The sequence below is a fragment of the Equus quagga genome, chromosome 20 (assembly GCF_021613505.1).
Source record: "Equus quagga isolate Etosha38 chromosome 20, UCLA_HA_Equagga_1.0, whole genome shotgun sequence".
Classification (NCBI taxonomy): Eukaryota; Metazoa; Chordata; class Mammalia; order Perissodactyla; family Equidae; genus Equus; species Equus quagga.
The window spans coordinates 44,562,179-44,576,702 of NC_060286.1; the positions used below are offsets into that span (position 1 = coordinate 44,562,179).

The 14,524-nt window shown below is 64.8% G+C and overlaps 1 protein-coding gene across 4 annotated transcripts in view; it reads left to right on the plus strand.

Annotated features, from left to right (window-relative positions):
* Positions 1 to 1,983: 1,983 nt before the first annotated feature.
* Positions 1,984 to 14,524, plus strand: part of INF2 (inverted formin 2) — a 30,147-nt gene continuing 17,606 nt past the window's right edge. Inside the window, exon 1 of one of the 4 annotated variants that reach the window (XM_046647454.1) lies at positions 1,984 to 2,423. In XM_046647454.1, the coding sequence (XP_046503410.1) occupies positions 2,058 to 2,423 (366 nt within the window). In that variant the 5' untranslated portion in view covers positions 1,984 to 2,057. Of the gene's footprint in view, positions 2,424 to 3,514; positions 3,648 to 12,840; positions 13,096 to 14,524 lie in introns of those variants that run through there. The other 3 variants (XM_046647453.1, XM_046647456.1, XM_046647455.1) reach the window with 3 other exon arrangements.

Sequence of the window (14,524 nt, forward strand, 5' to 3'; positions counted from 1 at the left end):
ATAGGTAGATGGGTGGATGATGGATGGGTGGATGGGTAGGTGGGTGCGTGGATAGATAGATAGATGGTGGAGAGGTGGATGGGTGGGTGGGTGGGTGGGTGGATGAATGGAAGGAGTGTGAATGGATGGGAGGGTGGATTCACTGACTTCATTCTGTAGCAGCATCACAGGTCATCTCAGGGCACCCCAGTAGGATACAAAAGAAAGAACACTTCAGAAGCAAAAAGATGAAGAGCATCCTGGGCGCTGAACTGACAGAGGAAATGAAACCCAGGGCCAGGCGGCTGCTGGATGGGACCTGAGTGGCCCCTCCCGCCCAGAAAGTGCCGGCCCACCCCACTCAGGCTGTCTGGGCTCTGCCCTCTGCATCAGACGCTGGGCTGGGAAGGCTTCTCTCTGAGAAGCGCGCACACCTGCCTGCCTGCTGCTAGCCAAGCTCACGCTGGTGGCGCCGAAGCCTGCTCCCCCTCATCCCAGTCCCCATTGTCTGCTTCCCAGCAGGAGGCAGGGGGCTCTCCCAGGCTCACCAAGTCTCGAGCCTGTCGAGGCGGGGGCACACTCTCTGCGGGTCAGTCTCAGGCCAGCACGTGGGCTTCTGCCGGAGTGTTGGAGGTGGCTGGGGGTGGCCATGTGTTGGACCTCCAACATGTACCTTGTCCTCGCACATCTGGGCGTCCAGAGCTGTGGTGGGTATGTGTGCACCCCCAGCTCCAAGGACAGACCCAGGCCCCTGGATGGGACCCGCCAGGTGGGCGATGGCTTCCTGAAAGAACTTCCGGAAGCCAGATGGGGCCCCATGTGCTGGGCAGTGGCTGCAGGAGGCATTTCTGAGGCCGAATGGGTCCTCCCCTCACCCTCAGGGACAGGAAACCCGCTCAGAATGGGGCTGGGATGGTGGGCTGCCTGGCAGTGCAGAGGGTCAGCAGTAGAGCCCATAAAAGAAATGGGGCCAGGAAGGGAGGTGGCTCTGTAGGTCTCAGAAATGAGTGGTTAGAGTGGGATGAGCTGTGCAAAGCTGAGACCCTGGGCATGGTGGGTCGGAGCCAGAGGCCTGAGGGAAAGCCTCTCTGAGACCAGTGTCCATGCCCACAGCCTGCCAGACCTCTGACTCCGGCCGCCCTCCACACGTGGACGCACCCCACACAGACACACACACAGACATGCATACACACACATGCTCACACACACACATGCACCTGCCCAGTCACACACTGACGAACACATGCCCTACCAGAGGCCCCCTGCCGTCTTCGCCCTGCTCCAGCCTGTCACCTGTTGGCCTGTGGTGACCTCACTCACCCTCGGGGTCCAGCGTAGGTGTGCCTCCTCCCTGGCACCTTCCCAGGGCACCAGTCAGACCTAGAGAGCCTGGACTGGGGCCTCTGTCCCTGAGCCCCCACACACACCTAGCAGGTACACAGGGAAGAAAACCCTGGGCAGGAGCCTGCCGAGGGGGCACTGGCCTCCCTCCAGCCTCCCTCTCCTCCAGTCGGGCAGGGGTCCTCATGCCTGAGTCGGCCCCAGAAGGCTGGCAAGATGCCTGAGACACAGACCCTGGCCCACACCAGGCCCGGCTGATGGCTGGAAGGTCACTCCTCACCCTCATCCCTTGCATTTCTCCATCACCGGCTCAAAAACACACCCACTGACCATAGCCAGCTGCAACCAGGCGCCAGCTCGGGACAGTGATGAGTCAGCCACCCGTGCCTCCCACCCCCACCCCAGGTGGTGCCAGCACAGAGAGGCCTGAACCCCAGCTCTGGGGGGAGGGCAGGAAGGCTTCCAGGAGGAGCCAGGTGGGGAAGGCCTGGCCAGCCTTCCAGGCCGAGGCACGCCCCGCCCTTCAAGGACTCGGCGCATTCCAAGAATGGCAGGCAAGTCCTTGCGCAGGAGCAGCCGCCACACTCACACATCCCCAGGCTGCCCAGGCTGGAGGGTGCCCAAGAGTCAGCAGGCACCCTCCTCGGCCGTGCTCCGGGACACACCCGGCACTCAGGGGCCCTCACTGGGCACTGGCCTGTTGCCAGAAGCCGCTCCCAAACTGGGGCTGAGCCAAGATGATTTCCGAGGGCTGCTGGGCTGGGCAGGGGCTGCACTCGCTGGGAGTGGACATTTACAGGCCAGGAGTTCCGGGCCTCACCCCCACCCGACAGAGGGGCACACTGAGCAGCAAGATTGGCCACAGGACTGAAGCTGGAGCGAGCCTGGGAAGCCACCTGGACCCTGGTCTGAAGCATCTGCATCCCGCGTCCTTCCCTCTGCCCAAGGCCCTCCCACCCTCCCCAGCCAGAGCCCTACCCACCCACCAGCCTGCCTGCAATCTGCATGCCGCAGGTCTCCGGAGAGATTCATCAAGACAGAACCAACCAACGGCCACACTTCATCCACATCGGCTCATCTCACCCTCCTTACAACCCTCAGAGGTACTTGTCATCCTTTCACAGATGGGGAAACTAAGGCTTAGCAGTTCACGTCACGACTGAGCCCAAGGTCACACACTCAGAGGGCCGGACCAGGGCCCTTGGGGCAGAGGTTTGTCTCCTTCATCAGCCTGGGGCTGGACCCACCCCCTCACGCACCCATGGCCCCCTGGCCCCCAGGCCTGCTCCCTCTGAGCTCCAAGGGAGGGTTAGATGTCAGAAGGGACTTCCAGAGCTGAGGGCCTGGCTCTCTCCAGCCAGCCAGCCCGCCTTCCAGAGCCAGCTACAGGCAGACCCCACGCTGGGCAGTGTGGAGGTCACGGGTGGGTGGGGCCCTGGCCTGGCAGGATCGTCAAGGCAGGCAGTGAGAGGGGGCGGCAGAGAACTGGTCACAGCACTCAGGCTTCCTGGGGCATGAGCAGCTTCCTCAGGCCTGCTGCCTGCACTGGCCGGCCACCCAGAGACCCCCAGACCCCATCTGGGGGGGGAGGGTGTCAAGGAGGGCTGCAGGGAGGGGGCGTCCAGGGACGCTCCCCATCCCACAAGCCCAGGAAGAGCAATCTCCCACGACCAAACCTCGAACCCCGAGGTGGGACGGTGGAATCAGCTGGTCCCTGCAGGGGTCCCATGCAGGTGGCAGAGGGAGAGGAGTGACCACGCCTGGGAAGCCGGTCCCACCCGCAGGACTTTGTCCGGGAGCCTCAGTGGGCGAGCCGGTCAGAAGGCTCATTGCCAGTGGGCGGTGGACGCGGAGGAGGTAGGGTGGGGAGAGCAGTGTAGACCAGAGATGGAGGCAGCAGTTAGGTCAGAGGTGAGGAGACGGCTTCCAAATGTTTCCCAGGCCCCCGCTCCATGTGTGCCACCCCCAGGGCAACCCCGCCCACCAGGAGCCAGGCCGCCAAGGCGGGGAGGGGCGGACCTCCGGAGGAGGCAGCGGGGGGCTTTACAGGCGTGGGGAGAGCCCCCAAAGCCGCTCCGCGGCCCCAGCCGGAGTGGGCGGGGCCTCCCCAGCACCCCCCCCCCCAACTCCGCCCCCGGCCCGCTCCCCACGTGGCCGCCGGCGGGCGGGGCGGGGCCGGGCGGCACCTCCCCTTCCTCCCGCGTGCCCCGCCCGAGCCCGAGCCGAGCGGGAGCCGTGCGGAGCCCGCGGTGGCCGGCTGCCCGCGGCCCTGACCCACAGCACGGAGTGCTGGCCGCGGCCCCGCCCTCGGCCGCCGCCCCCGCCCGGTAAGTCCGCGCCCTCTGGACTCTCCAGGAGCCCCTGGGGAAACTGAGTCCAGGCGGGGGGGGAGGGCGTCTGAGGCTGGGGAGCGGGGAGGAGCAGCGGCGTATGCGCCCCGGTGGCGGCGAGCAACCCCGCGGCGCAGGGCGGCGGGCTCCCGGCTCCCGGGCGGGGACTCGCGGTGGTCGGCCCGGCTTCCGCCCCGCCCGGCAGAATTTCCCCGCCTCGCGGCTGCCACATCCTAAGCGCGCATCAGCCACAGTTGTGAAAATAAACTTCAACTTCGGGTCTGCTGCCCAGGTGACACCGCGAGGCGCGCGCCGGCCTGGGGTTCTACCTGTGCTATTGGGTCTGTAGCTGCCCACGCGCAGGTGGGTGCACACCGGGTCCTGCCACCCTCCACAGGCAGGGCTTGCGGGAGCAAACTTCCACCCTGCTCTCTGTCCCTCCTAGGTGGGGCTGGTCGGCCTGGGAGTGGGAGAGGCTGGCCCTGTGCTCCTCCACTCCCACCTCCGGACCCCATTTTAGGGAGGGACCCGAAGAGTGACCATGACCTCAGGAGGGAAGATCCTGGGGAGCACAGGCAGGGGGATCTGTCTGCCTGGTCTCCTGAGGTCCGGCCGCCCAGGGCCCCAGGCTGCATAGTGGCTGGCCTCAGTGGTGACCACAGCGTTAGTGCCCCGCCCTAGCTGGACACAGGAAGAGTTGGAGGGAAGATGGCCAGCCCTGCCCCACAAGCACATCCCGCAGGAGCTGGAGGTGGGAAGTTCCCTCCAGCCTGGCCTGCTGCTCCCTCTGGCCCTGCGACCTAGACAGGACATTTGCCTTCTCTGGCTTCACTTTCCCCATCTGCACTCCGAAGGGTGGGGACAGTCACCTAGGCTTGGGCCTCCCACTAGTCACCCTGCAGCAGAGAAGGCAGAGACCCAGGGCAAACGCCCCAAACCCCTTCACGGTGCTGCCCACGGCAGGGGCCCTTGGTGGGGGGGAATGCTGCAGCCCTAGTGAGCCCATATCCGCATTTGGGTTTGGGTCTGGGGTCTGAGACCCCCACACTGTTCCCAGGTGTCACTAGGTCAGTGTCACCTGTCTGTTAAAGAAGCCAAGTTGACGCGGCAGGCCCCTCCTGACCACTGCCCAGACGCTGCGCCCCCATCCCTTCCTCAAGTGCTCGTGGCTCTGGGTCGATGAACAGGTCATCACGGGCTGGCCAGCAGACAAGGGGACGCCACCGGGGAGAGTGGACTGAGGTGGTCAAGCGGGGCTGCCCTCCCATGACCCACCCAGGCGGCCTGTCTGTCGAGAGTTCTGCTCGTTCACAGCAAATGGTTAACCGCAGGTGAGGCCCCCCACTTTGTGGAGGTGCTGACGGGCTGTCGGAGCTAATTGCTCCCCCTCACGTTCCGGGACCTGGCGGCTCCTGCCTTAAATAGACTGTGCTCCCCTTCCATCAGACTGCGGTGGTTTTCCCGTTCGGAAGAGTCAGCGGGTCCGTGAGGGCTGCGGCAGGGAGGGATAGCAACTAGATGGTGACGGGGTGCTGCCTGTGGGTGCAGGGCCTGCCGCAGCTGATGTGGGCCAGCGGGCCTGGCTCTGGATGGAGCAGTGGGCAATCTCAGAGGAGAGCTCAGGCCCCTGGCTTTTGAGGGTGCCCAGAGGAGGACCAGGAGCCAAGTTCCTTCTCACCTGAGGGGCAAGGCCTGACTCAGCCGCTTCCCTCCGGGCTTGCACACAGCAGGTATCTAATGGTTGCGTGGTTCACAGCCCAGTAGACACAGTGGATTGGGGAAGGCATGCCTATCTGTTTCAGGAAAGTGGACAGGAGTGTGTCTAGGGGAGACAGGCCAGGGGGGCTGGGAGGTCGAGGCCAGGCAGGAGCCAGTCTCTGCAGGGCTGTCCTCAGGGGACAGAGCCAGACCTGGGGGACCCCGGATGTCTAAGGTGAAGAGGCTGGTTTCAACCCGTTATGAAGACGTGAGTGCATGGGAGAGGGTGAACTCCCTGTCACTGGAGGTGTGAGAGCAGGGTCTGACGGTGTGGCCTCCTGTTAGGGAGGCCCCCACCCCTGCCGCCCTCACCCTAGTAAGGGGGTGTCGTGCCCAGTCCCCCTCTGAACCCCAGAAGGCCTCAGTCCCCGGGCACTGTGGAGTCGGTTCACACAGCTGTCCCACCTGCCCAGCACAGGGAGGCCTCCGTGGTGACTGCGCGCCGCCTCCAGAGCCAGGCAGGCTGGGCCTCTCCTCCCGGGAGAGCCTCTCCTCGTCCTCTCTCAGCACCCTCCCGAAGTGTGATTCAATAAGAGCCGGGGTGGGGAGCTGCCCAGGGCCCCCTCTGCCAGGTGCCCGTCAGCTTCCCGGTGCCCTGCGCAGGGTCTGTGTGCTGAGTGAGTGAAGGAATGAGTGAGCCAGCCTGCCGCGGTCCACCCCATGGAACTCACCCAGTGAGGTGTGGGTACCGCCGTTATCCTTGGCTTCACAGACAGGAAACTGAGGCACCGGGTGGTCGGGTTGTAGAATCAGTGCCGCCGTTCTGGCCAGAGGTGTTTATAAAGGCTGCGTCAGCCTTTGCGCCCACCTGGCTGCTCCTGGGGGCCAGAGCCTGGAGCCTGCCGTACACAAGCACTTCCCTGCGGTCAGATGAGGACTGGCCGGGCCTGGGGCAGCACCTGGAGGCCCACGCCGTCCCCCTGCCCCTCGTCACCACCACACTGCCTGCGGGAGCGGCAAACACGGGGGCGCAGCGGCCTCGGGGTCCTGGCATGGCTGCTCTGGGAGGAGAACTTTGTCCTGGCCAAGTAGCCGCCCACCCTACCCCGGCCTCCAAATAGGGGAGGGGTTAGGCGCCCACCTGTGTGGCTCCTGAGGAACCCACACAGACATACAGACACACAGACAGCTGCCATGGGCCTGCTGCCCTGGATCTCTGGACCCCTGGAGCCGCTGGTCCATTGACAGTGGGCTCTCTTAGCCGGGGTGGGGGGTCACAGGCAGGTGGGATGAGTGACGCAAAGGCCCCCCCTCCCAGAGCTGTCTGAGGACAGAATGGCCCAGGACGAGGGCCCAGTCAGGGAGGGGGGGAGGGGCCCGGTGCCCGTGCCACCCATATGCACAGCCCTGGGTGGTGGTTTCTCTTTATTGCCTCTGAGCTCCCACTTGGCTGCTGTGGGCAGAGGCCAGCCCAGTCGCTCGCTGTGCCCAGTGTACCCGCCCCCTGCACACACATACAGGGAGTCTCAGCAGACCCGGCTGATGGGGCAGAGTCTCTCCCTCCCTGAGCCCCCCTTGGCCCTTGCCGAGCACTGGTGGATGTAGACGTGGATGCCAGCGTGGACCCTGGCCAGCTGTGTGAGAGGCGCTCAGTCTGCGCGCCTGTGCCTGGTCCCCTCAGGCCCTGGGATGTGGCCTTGGTGTGCAGCCTGCCTCCCCTGCCATCCATGTCCCCATGTCCCCATTCCTGCTCTGAGTACAGCTTGGCACTGCCACCTGCGCACGTCAGCAGGGAGGCAGGCTCTGGCTCTCCACCCGCCCGGGGTGGGGTGGGAGCGCAGCCTGCCCCCACCTGGCTCTGTCTCCTCACATGCACAGACGTGAGTGGCCTGAGAATGGGAGCCCTGGCTGCCCAGATCAGATCCTGCCCACTTTGGGGGCCCCTAAGGCCCCCACTGGGTGCTTCCAGGCTGTCTCCCCGCAGGTGCCGGGCCAGGTCGTGGAGGTGGGGGCAGCAGAGTGAGGGGGCTGCCTGCAGGATATGGCAGAGCAACGGAGGGACAGCCAAGACCAAGGCCCAGGGGTGGGACCCAGGTGGTCACCTTTGAGAGGAGACAAGGGGGCAGCCGGAGAGTGGTTTTGTGGACCAGGCAGACCCAGTGGCCATGCGGGTGGTACGGGCTCAGCCAACCCAGGGTCCCCAGGGAACATCCTGGCCATTTTATAGATGAGAAAATCAGGTTTGAATGGGCCCCGGCCCCTCGGCACCCAGCAGAAAATGCTACACAGCATCTTGCGCCAGACGCTGAGGATCTCGCTCGCCCAGTCAGGCCGGGCTCTTGGCGCTGCCTGTCTGGGGCCAGTGGCCCCGGGATGCTGAGCGGGGGCTGGGGAGGCGCGTCTGCGTCCCAGCTCCATGCTGGCCCCGGCTCGGGAGACAGTGGCATGGACAGGCGTGGTAGTCAGGCACAGCACTTTCCTGCCCTTCTGGGGCCTGCTTGACAGATCTGTCAGAAGGCTGGGCGGGTGGCATTGCAGGCTTCTCTCCATTTGAGGATGGGAACCGGGGCCTGGGTGGTGTTGTCCAGGGGACATGGCCAGTCAGATGCAAGGGCTGGTCTCACCCAGCACCTGAGCTGTCCCCTGCCCTTTGGGCCCTGGCCACAGCCCGTGGCTGTGCCGGGTTGTGCAAGCTGTGGCCCCTCCTCCCCCCTCAATCTGCTGCTTTGTTCTCCCTCTCCCAGCAGGCAGCATTGAGCTAGGCCATGGGATGCATGCCGGGGGTGAGGACCACCTGGACAGGCAGTGGGCAGCCTCATGTCCTGCCTGGACGCCCAAGGCCTGAAGCCAGAGCCTGTCTCCAGCCTCCCTTTCCCCTCCCAGGCTGGGAGAGGCCTCTCCTGAGGGCAGCAGGGGGACAGGGGAAGGACACGTGGCCTCCTGAATTGCTTCTGGCCAACAGGGAGAGACTCAGGCACAGGGGATTCTGGTGGCCAGCCCAATGGAGCCCCACATGTGGAAGCTGTGGCCAGGTGCAAGGGCCTGTGGTAGAGCAGTGCCAGGTTCAAAGGCCGCCCTGCCGCCTGCGGGACCCACCACGGTCCTTGCCCTCCCTCACCCTCTAACCGCAGGTCTACGCACGTCACACCCCTCAAGCATTTGCTGTCGGAACTAACCCAGCCACAGAAGGCAGAGGCGGCTGCTGTCATCCTTAACCCCCCAGGTCGCTCCCCTGTGCTGCCCTCCTAGCCTTGGGCCCCCAGACTCTGGACCTGAACCCCAAGAATGTCAGAGGTAGCCAGGCTCTCCAGGAACTCCACATTGGCCCTGCTGTTTGTGCAGCTGGGAGACCGAGGCCCAGAGACGGGCCCCTGGGGTGGCCGGGGCCCAGTGCAGATCCTCTCCCTGTGAGCCCTCAGTGCAAGTGGAAGCAAAAGCCCGGCTTCCTGGTACAGGCACCTCCACCCTTCCTGTCCTCCCCTTGCAGAGCCCGCCAGTCCACGGGGGAGAGGCCTACGCCACCCCAGCACATTCCCAGAAACCCAAACACACGCAGAGCCCGGCTCAGGGCTGCCCTGCGCGGACGCTCCTCCCAGGGGGCTCAGGGCAGGGGCAGCACCGTCCCCCTTCTGGCAGGCATTTCCTGTGTGCGAGTCTGTCCTCGCAACCAGGGCCGCCCTCTCTGTGGCTTCCTCAGCTTCTATTCCTAACCCAGGGGGCGGGGTCTGGAGGATGCTGTTGTGCTGGGCCTGGGCATGGCACATCTGACATCATCCGACCTGCCCCCAGATCCTGGGGACACAGTGGGCCGAGCCTGGCTCCCTGACCAGTGGTGCCCCAGCTCTTGGCACTGACCAGCCGAGCCCGGCCCCTCTCCCCTGTTGGGGCCTCCACCATCACTTTGCTGCAGAGCCTCCGAGGAGTCCTGCACCCCGCTCTGCCCTTCCCTCCCTGGGGACCCGAGCAGGGACGGCTGCTCTGGGCCCAGACTCCCTCTGCGAGAAGCTGTGGGTCCTTCTTCATTCATTTGGCTCTTTCTCTTTCTCATGTTAGTATTGGGGTGTGTGTCCTGTGTGACACGTCACGTCTTAGGTGGTTGAAACCCACACCAGTGCAACTTGGTGTCCTGCTTCTCGCCTGTCCTTTAGCTTGACGCTGCCATCAGGGGCTTGGTGCCCACCCTCCTCCGAAGGCCCCTCTGTCCTGCTGTCGGATGCCACGTGGCCCGCCGACCCCGTCCACACAGCAGGAACAAATTCAGGCGAGGGTGTGCGGGGCAGGGGCCTTGCACTGCATGCTGGGACTGAGGGCTGCAGGAGGCGGGAGTGCTCCTTGGACCTGAGACAGCCGGGGGACAGTGAGGACACTGCCTACCCAAGGTCTGTGCCTGTGGGTGGGGCGATGGGGGGACACTCAGTTCTGCCTCCTTCCCTGAGGCCTGCTGGGCACGGGGCACCGTACCTGGGATGAGCCCGTGCTAGGCAACCCACAGAGGTCCGTCAGGGTCCCTCGAGGACTCGAGGCCTGGAGGGGAAGATGACACATGTACTGGAGGTTCAGGAGGAGCTGAGATTCTGGGCGGGAGGTCATGGGGCATCACAGTAGAGCAGCCCCGGCTCCAGACCTCCCCACTCTGCGGGGCCTGGGCTGCCCCTGAGCTCCAGGATCTGCCAGGAATGCCGTGCAAGGGCTGCCAGGCAGTGGAAAAATTTGGTTTCTTGGAGGAGCTAAAAATACAGTGTGGCAGCCCCTGCCTCCGGGTTCCGGAATCCCGCTCCTGCCATCTCGCCCGCCCACCCCGTGGAAGGCGAGCTCGCTCTGCACCCCGCCTGCGCCCTCGCTGGCTCTGGGCCCAGAAGCACCCCAGCCCTGAGCTGATGCTGGCAGGGCCCCCTGCAGCTGTCTCCCCCTGGCCCCCCCCAGGCAGCTGCCCTTCTCACAGGTACCCACACCTTCCCTAACCTTCGCCCCCACCCCTGGGTGCCCCTGCAAGGGTCGAGGAACAGAAGGCAATGCCAGCTCCCCAACGGGCACCAAGCCCTAGCACCCAACCTGGGCTCCTCACCCCCCAACACTGCTCAAAGCCCCCGGCAGCCACACCCAGGACACCACTCAGTGCCCAGTGTCCACCTCGAGAGGCTCATCCTCTGACCCAGTTTCTCCACCTGGACAGCAGGGCCTGAGTAGCTGGTCTCTGAGGTCTGGGGGCCAGCCTTGACCCTGCCCACCCCCACCCCCCACCCACACAGCTTGACAGATGACTGTCAGGCAGGGGCAGTGGCATCTCGCAAGTCAGCACAGCTGCCCCGGGCGTGTGGGCGCCCAGGTGGAGGTGCTGGCATCGCCATGCCAGGCTGGCCAGGCACAGGCAGGGAGGCAGATGGGTGTCTGAGGAGGTGCCAAGAGTCCTGGACCAATGTCCCCGTTGCCTCCAGGTCCTCGAGGCAGCCCCTGTGTGGGCTGGGTGAGCACCCGTGAGCAGGACACCCCGATCGGTGGGTGGACCCCGGGAAAGCCCTGAGGGAGACACCCCCTTCAGGAGTCCCAGTCTGCCCGGGAGGCGTGACCCCAATCTAGTGGAAACCCCCACATTATGGATAGAAAAAAGTGACACTGAAGAACCGTGGGTGACATCCCACTAATGTCAGAGCCTCAGGGTCTTCCATTGATGCAGGGGGAGGGTCGGGCTGCCTGGGGGACATATGGGGGTTCCGAAGCACCCCTGACCCTTCAGTTGCCCGAGGGATGGGGTCTGGCCTGAGCCAGCTGTTGCTTGGACCCTAGGAACCGCAGATGGTCTTGCTTTTCTTCAGCCAGTCGTGCTGGCTGCAAAAAAGCTCTGTAAATGCAGATTCCTGCGCAGGCCCCACCCGGGGATGGGGGCACCGAGCCTGGGAAGGTCTCTGCAGTCCCCGCCCGGTCTAGGCGCCAGGCCTAGCTGCCAGCCCGACGCTCAGCCTGTGGGCTGGGCGGGGCTGGGCAAGGGCAGAGGGCCAGGCGTCCTTGGACAGGATTAAAACAGCCATGAGCATTCCTGAGCGCACGCTCCCTGCCCACGAGGTCCAGTTTATCCACGGGGAGCCCCACTGCAGCCTCTAAGACATGTGCTATCACTTTGCAGATGGGGAACAGAGGGGCAGAGTAACTTCCCCCGGGGGCACACAGCCAGTAAGCCCAGGAATGAGGCTCCCACCTCCCACACGGGTCCGTGTCCTCAGGAAGGGGCGTTCCCTGCGCTCCTGAGAGCAGTAAGCACACGATCCCCTCCGGTGCTTCCTGCAGAAATACTCAACCACCGCCCAGATGGGAACAAGCAAAGGCTGAGTGTTTGGGGCTGCTGCAGCCAGGGAGTCACCAGCACACTTGTGTTTGGCGGAGACTCAGGGCAGGCGGGAGCGTGGGCGCCTTTGTAGTCTTATTACATGTACACATGTGAGTCCTGACTGTGTGCATGTATCATATATCCCTAGACGTGTCTATATGTACGCGTGATACAAGTTATGTGATGTATATATTGATACGTTAAAATGTTTCCTATGTATAGAAAGCTTCTTTATAGGGAAAAGGGGGCTCAGGGGCACCTGATGGGGAAGCGGGGTGTCCATGATTGCTGGGAGAGCATAGGGCTCTTGTTAGTCCATCCTAAATCAGTAGTGGGAACGAAATCAGTGAAGCCGGCAGTCACTGACCAGGCCCGGAGGTTTGGGGCGATGCACGGGTGGCTGTTCACTCCCGGGCTGTCCTGGAGACCGAGGCCTGATGTCCTGCAGGTCTGAGCACAGAGAGCAGGCTGCTGCCCCCTGGTTCGCGTGGCGACGGCTTGGCTGCCTGGGCGGCGGCTGCAGGTGATGGTCATGGCTCTGTGCTCGTGAGCGGTCTGGCCACTGTCCATTCGAGTGTTCAGTCTCATCCCAAGAAGAAATTGAAACATTCCTCAGGAGGCGTCCTTGGCCCCGGACCTGACCGGGTGGGCCTCCCAGAGGGAGAAAAGCTGCCCGCCCCCGCTCAGCCTCTGGGTCCCCAGCTGAGCTCACCATCCTGGCCAGATGCCCCATCCACACTGGGCCACAGCCAGCTTAGCCCTGCACACACCCGCTGCCCCACACGGCGCTGGTGGGCACGGCCGGCTTGTGCTGCTCAGCTCCAGAGAGCATGGCGCCGGGGCACCCAGCACAGGATCCTTCATGGACGCATGGAGGCGGGCAGATGGCCCGTCACCTCCTGCTGGGGTCCCACCCCATAGCCCGGGGGCACCCTGCAGGTGGGGTCTTTCGGGGGATTGAGCCCATGACCCCGGGGACGGAAGATGCACAGGGAGGCCTGGGCTGTGCTGGGAGATGCTGGTTGTCATCTCTAAGGGGTGGTTGGTCTGCGTTTAGGGCTCCCCGGGGCTCTTGGCTGGAGACAACACTTGGGATGCTAGCGGCGGCCTGGGAGAGTTCACGCTCCCTCCACTCAGCCTGTGCCAGGAAACAGGGACTCGGGCCAGTGGAGGCGGGGCGGGGACATGAGGGTCAGTTCTGGGCGCCGCTTCAAGCAGCAGCTCCCAGGTGGGCGGCAGAGGGTGCGGAGCCAGCTGCCTGCTCTTGGGGGTGGTGTGAGCAGCCCCCTGCCAGCCACGGCGAGGCTGCAGCAGCAGGCAGCTCGGCGTGCAGCAGCCATGAGGAGCCAGGAGACTGTGAGGGGCAGCCCGAGGCAGGGCCTGGAATGGGTGGGCAGAGGCGGCCGGAAGGTCTTGCGCATCTGGGTGAGTGGACGGTGGGGGGCCGAGAGGCTGGGCCTGGGAGGGTGGGGGAAACCATGGGGTCGTAGGGAGGGCTCCGGGCTCTCCACCGACGAGGGCTGCACAGGACCTGGGCTGCGGGGCCCCCAAGGGAGGGCTGATGAGCACCCCAACACACCCCCCACCCACTGCTCTCAGGATGCTCCCGGCAGGCTCATGCTGGAGGTCCAGGTGGCGACGCTGAGGCTCAGGCAGGTGCGTGACTTGACCAGAGTCTGCTGGGGCGGACCAGAGCTGGGTGTTCATGCAGGTCGGAGCCTCTTCCCCTCAACCAGGCTCTTCCCAGGAGGACCCCCCAGCCCCGCAGGGCAGTTGACTAGGCAGGAGGATGGGGGCTGGGTGGGGGCCGGGCTCCTGGCATGGACTCACTGCAGGCAGAGGAGGCAACCCGGGCTGTTGTCTGTGCTCCCAGCAGGCTAGGGGGTGGGCCCAGGGGAGGGAGGGTGCCCAAGACCCTGACCAAGGCAGAGCGGGAACAGGCGCTCCAGGAGTGAGGACAGCAAGGGGACCCAAATCCAGGCCAGGGACAGGCAGCAGGGCTGTTGTCCCCACTCTGTGTCTCCTGCATGACCTCGAGTGGCCCCTGGGGTCCCCCTCCCAACTGACCAGGCCTGGCCCTTAGAGTGAAGCTGAGCTGGACGCCCAGCATCTCGTGGGCTCAAGGCCACCCTCTGGGGTCCAGTCTCGCTCGGCTCTGCCGTTTCTAACTCTGGGGCTGTGGGCTCGTGACTTGGCTTCCCTGGTGCCACCTCTGCTTCCTTTCCCGGAGAGTGGGGGTATTCAGGGCCTGCGTTGGGCGGTGGGGGGCTGAGGGTCAGGGGTGGGCAATGCCGGGCACAGGCCCTGGGGGTGAGGCACAGTGGTGTCACCATGCCCTGCCTCTCAGGCCTCCCAGCAGCTCCACGCTGCCTTCTCAGACGCTAAATAAAGACCCGAGCCATACATGGTTGCAGGAGAGCCTGGGCTGCCCCAGGCCTTTGAGGCCAGTCCCCAGGGGCTGTAGTTAGGGACACTGTCACAGCTGAGGGCCCCAGGGAGCTGTGGCCATGATGCAGGCCCAGCCATCCTGTCCAGCTGTTCTGTTTTGGGGAAAGGAATGTGTTGGGGGGACGTTCTGGGTGGGGTCACTCCTGTTGCAGCTGAATCCGGGTAGATCTGCATATCCCGAGGGTCTGGGGGGGACACCCGGTCCTCCGCCCACACACAGATTGACAAAACTGAGGTCCAGGGAAGTGGGGGCCCAGCAGGGCTGCTCCCCCATGCAGCCCTGGTCTTGCTGGAATTGGGCGGACGTCAGGCATGACCCTCAAGTTGGCCGCCTTCCCCAGCCACGCTCCTGATGCTGTGGGCAGCCTGGAGGGCCCGGGGCCTGGAATTGCCCCCACTCTATGTC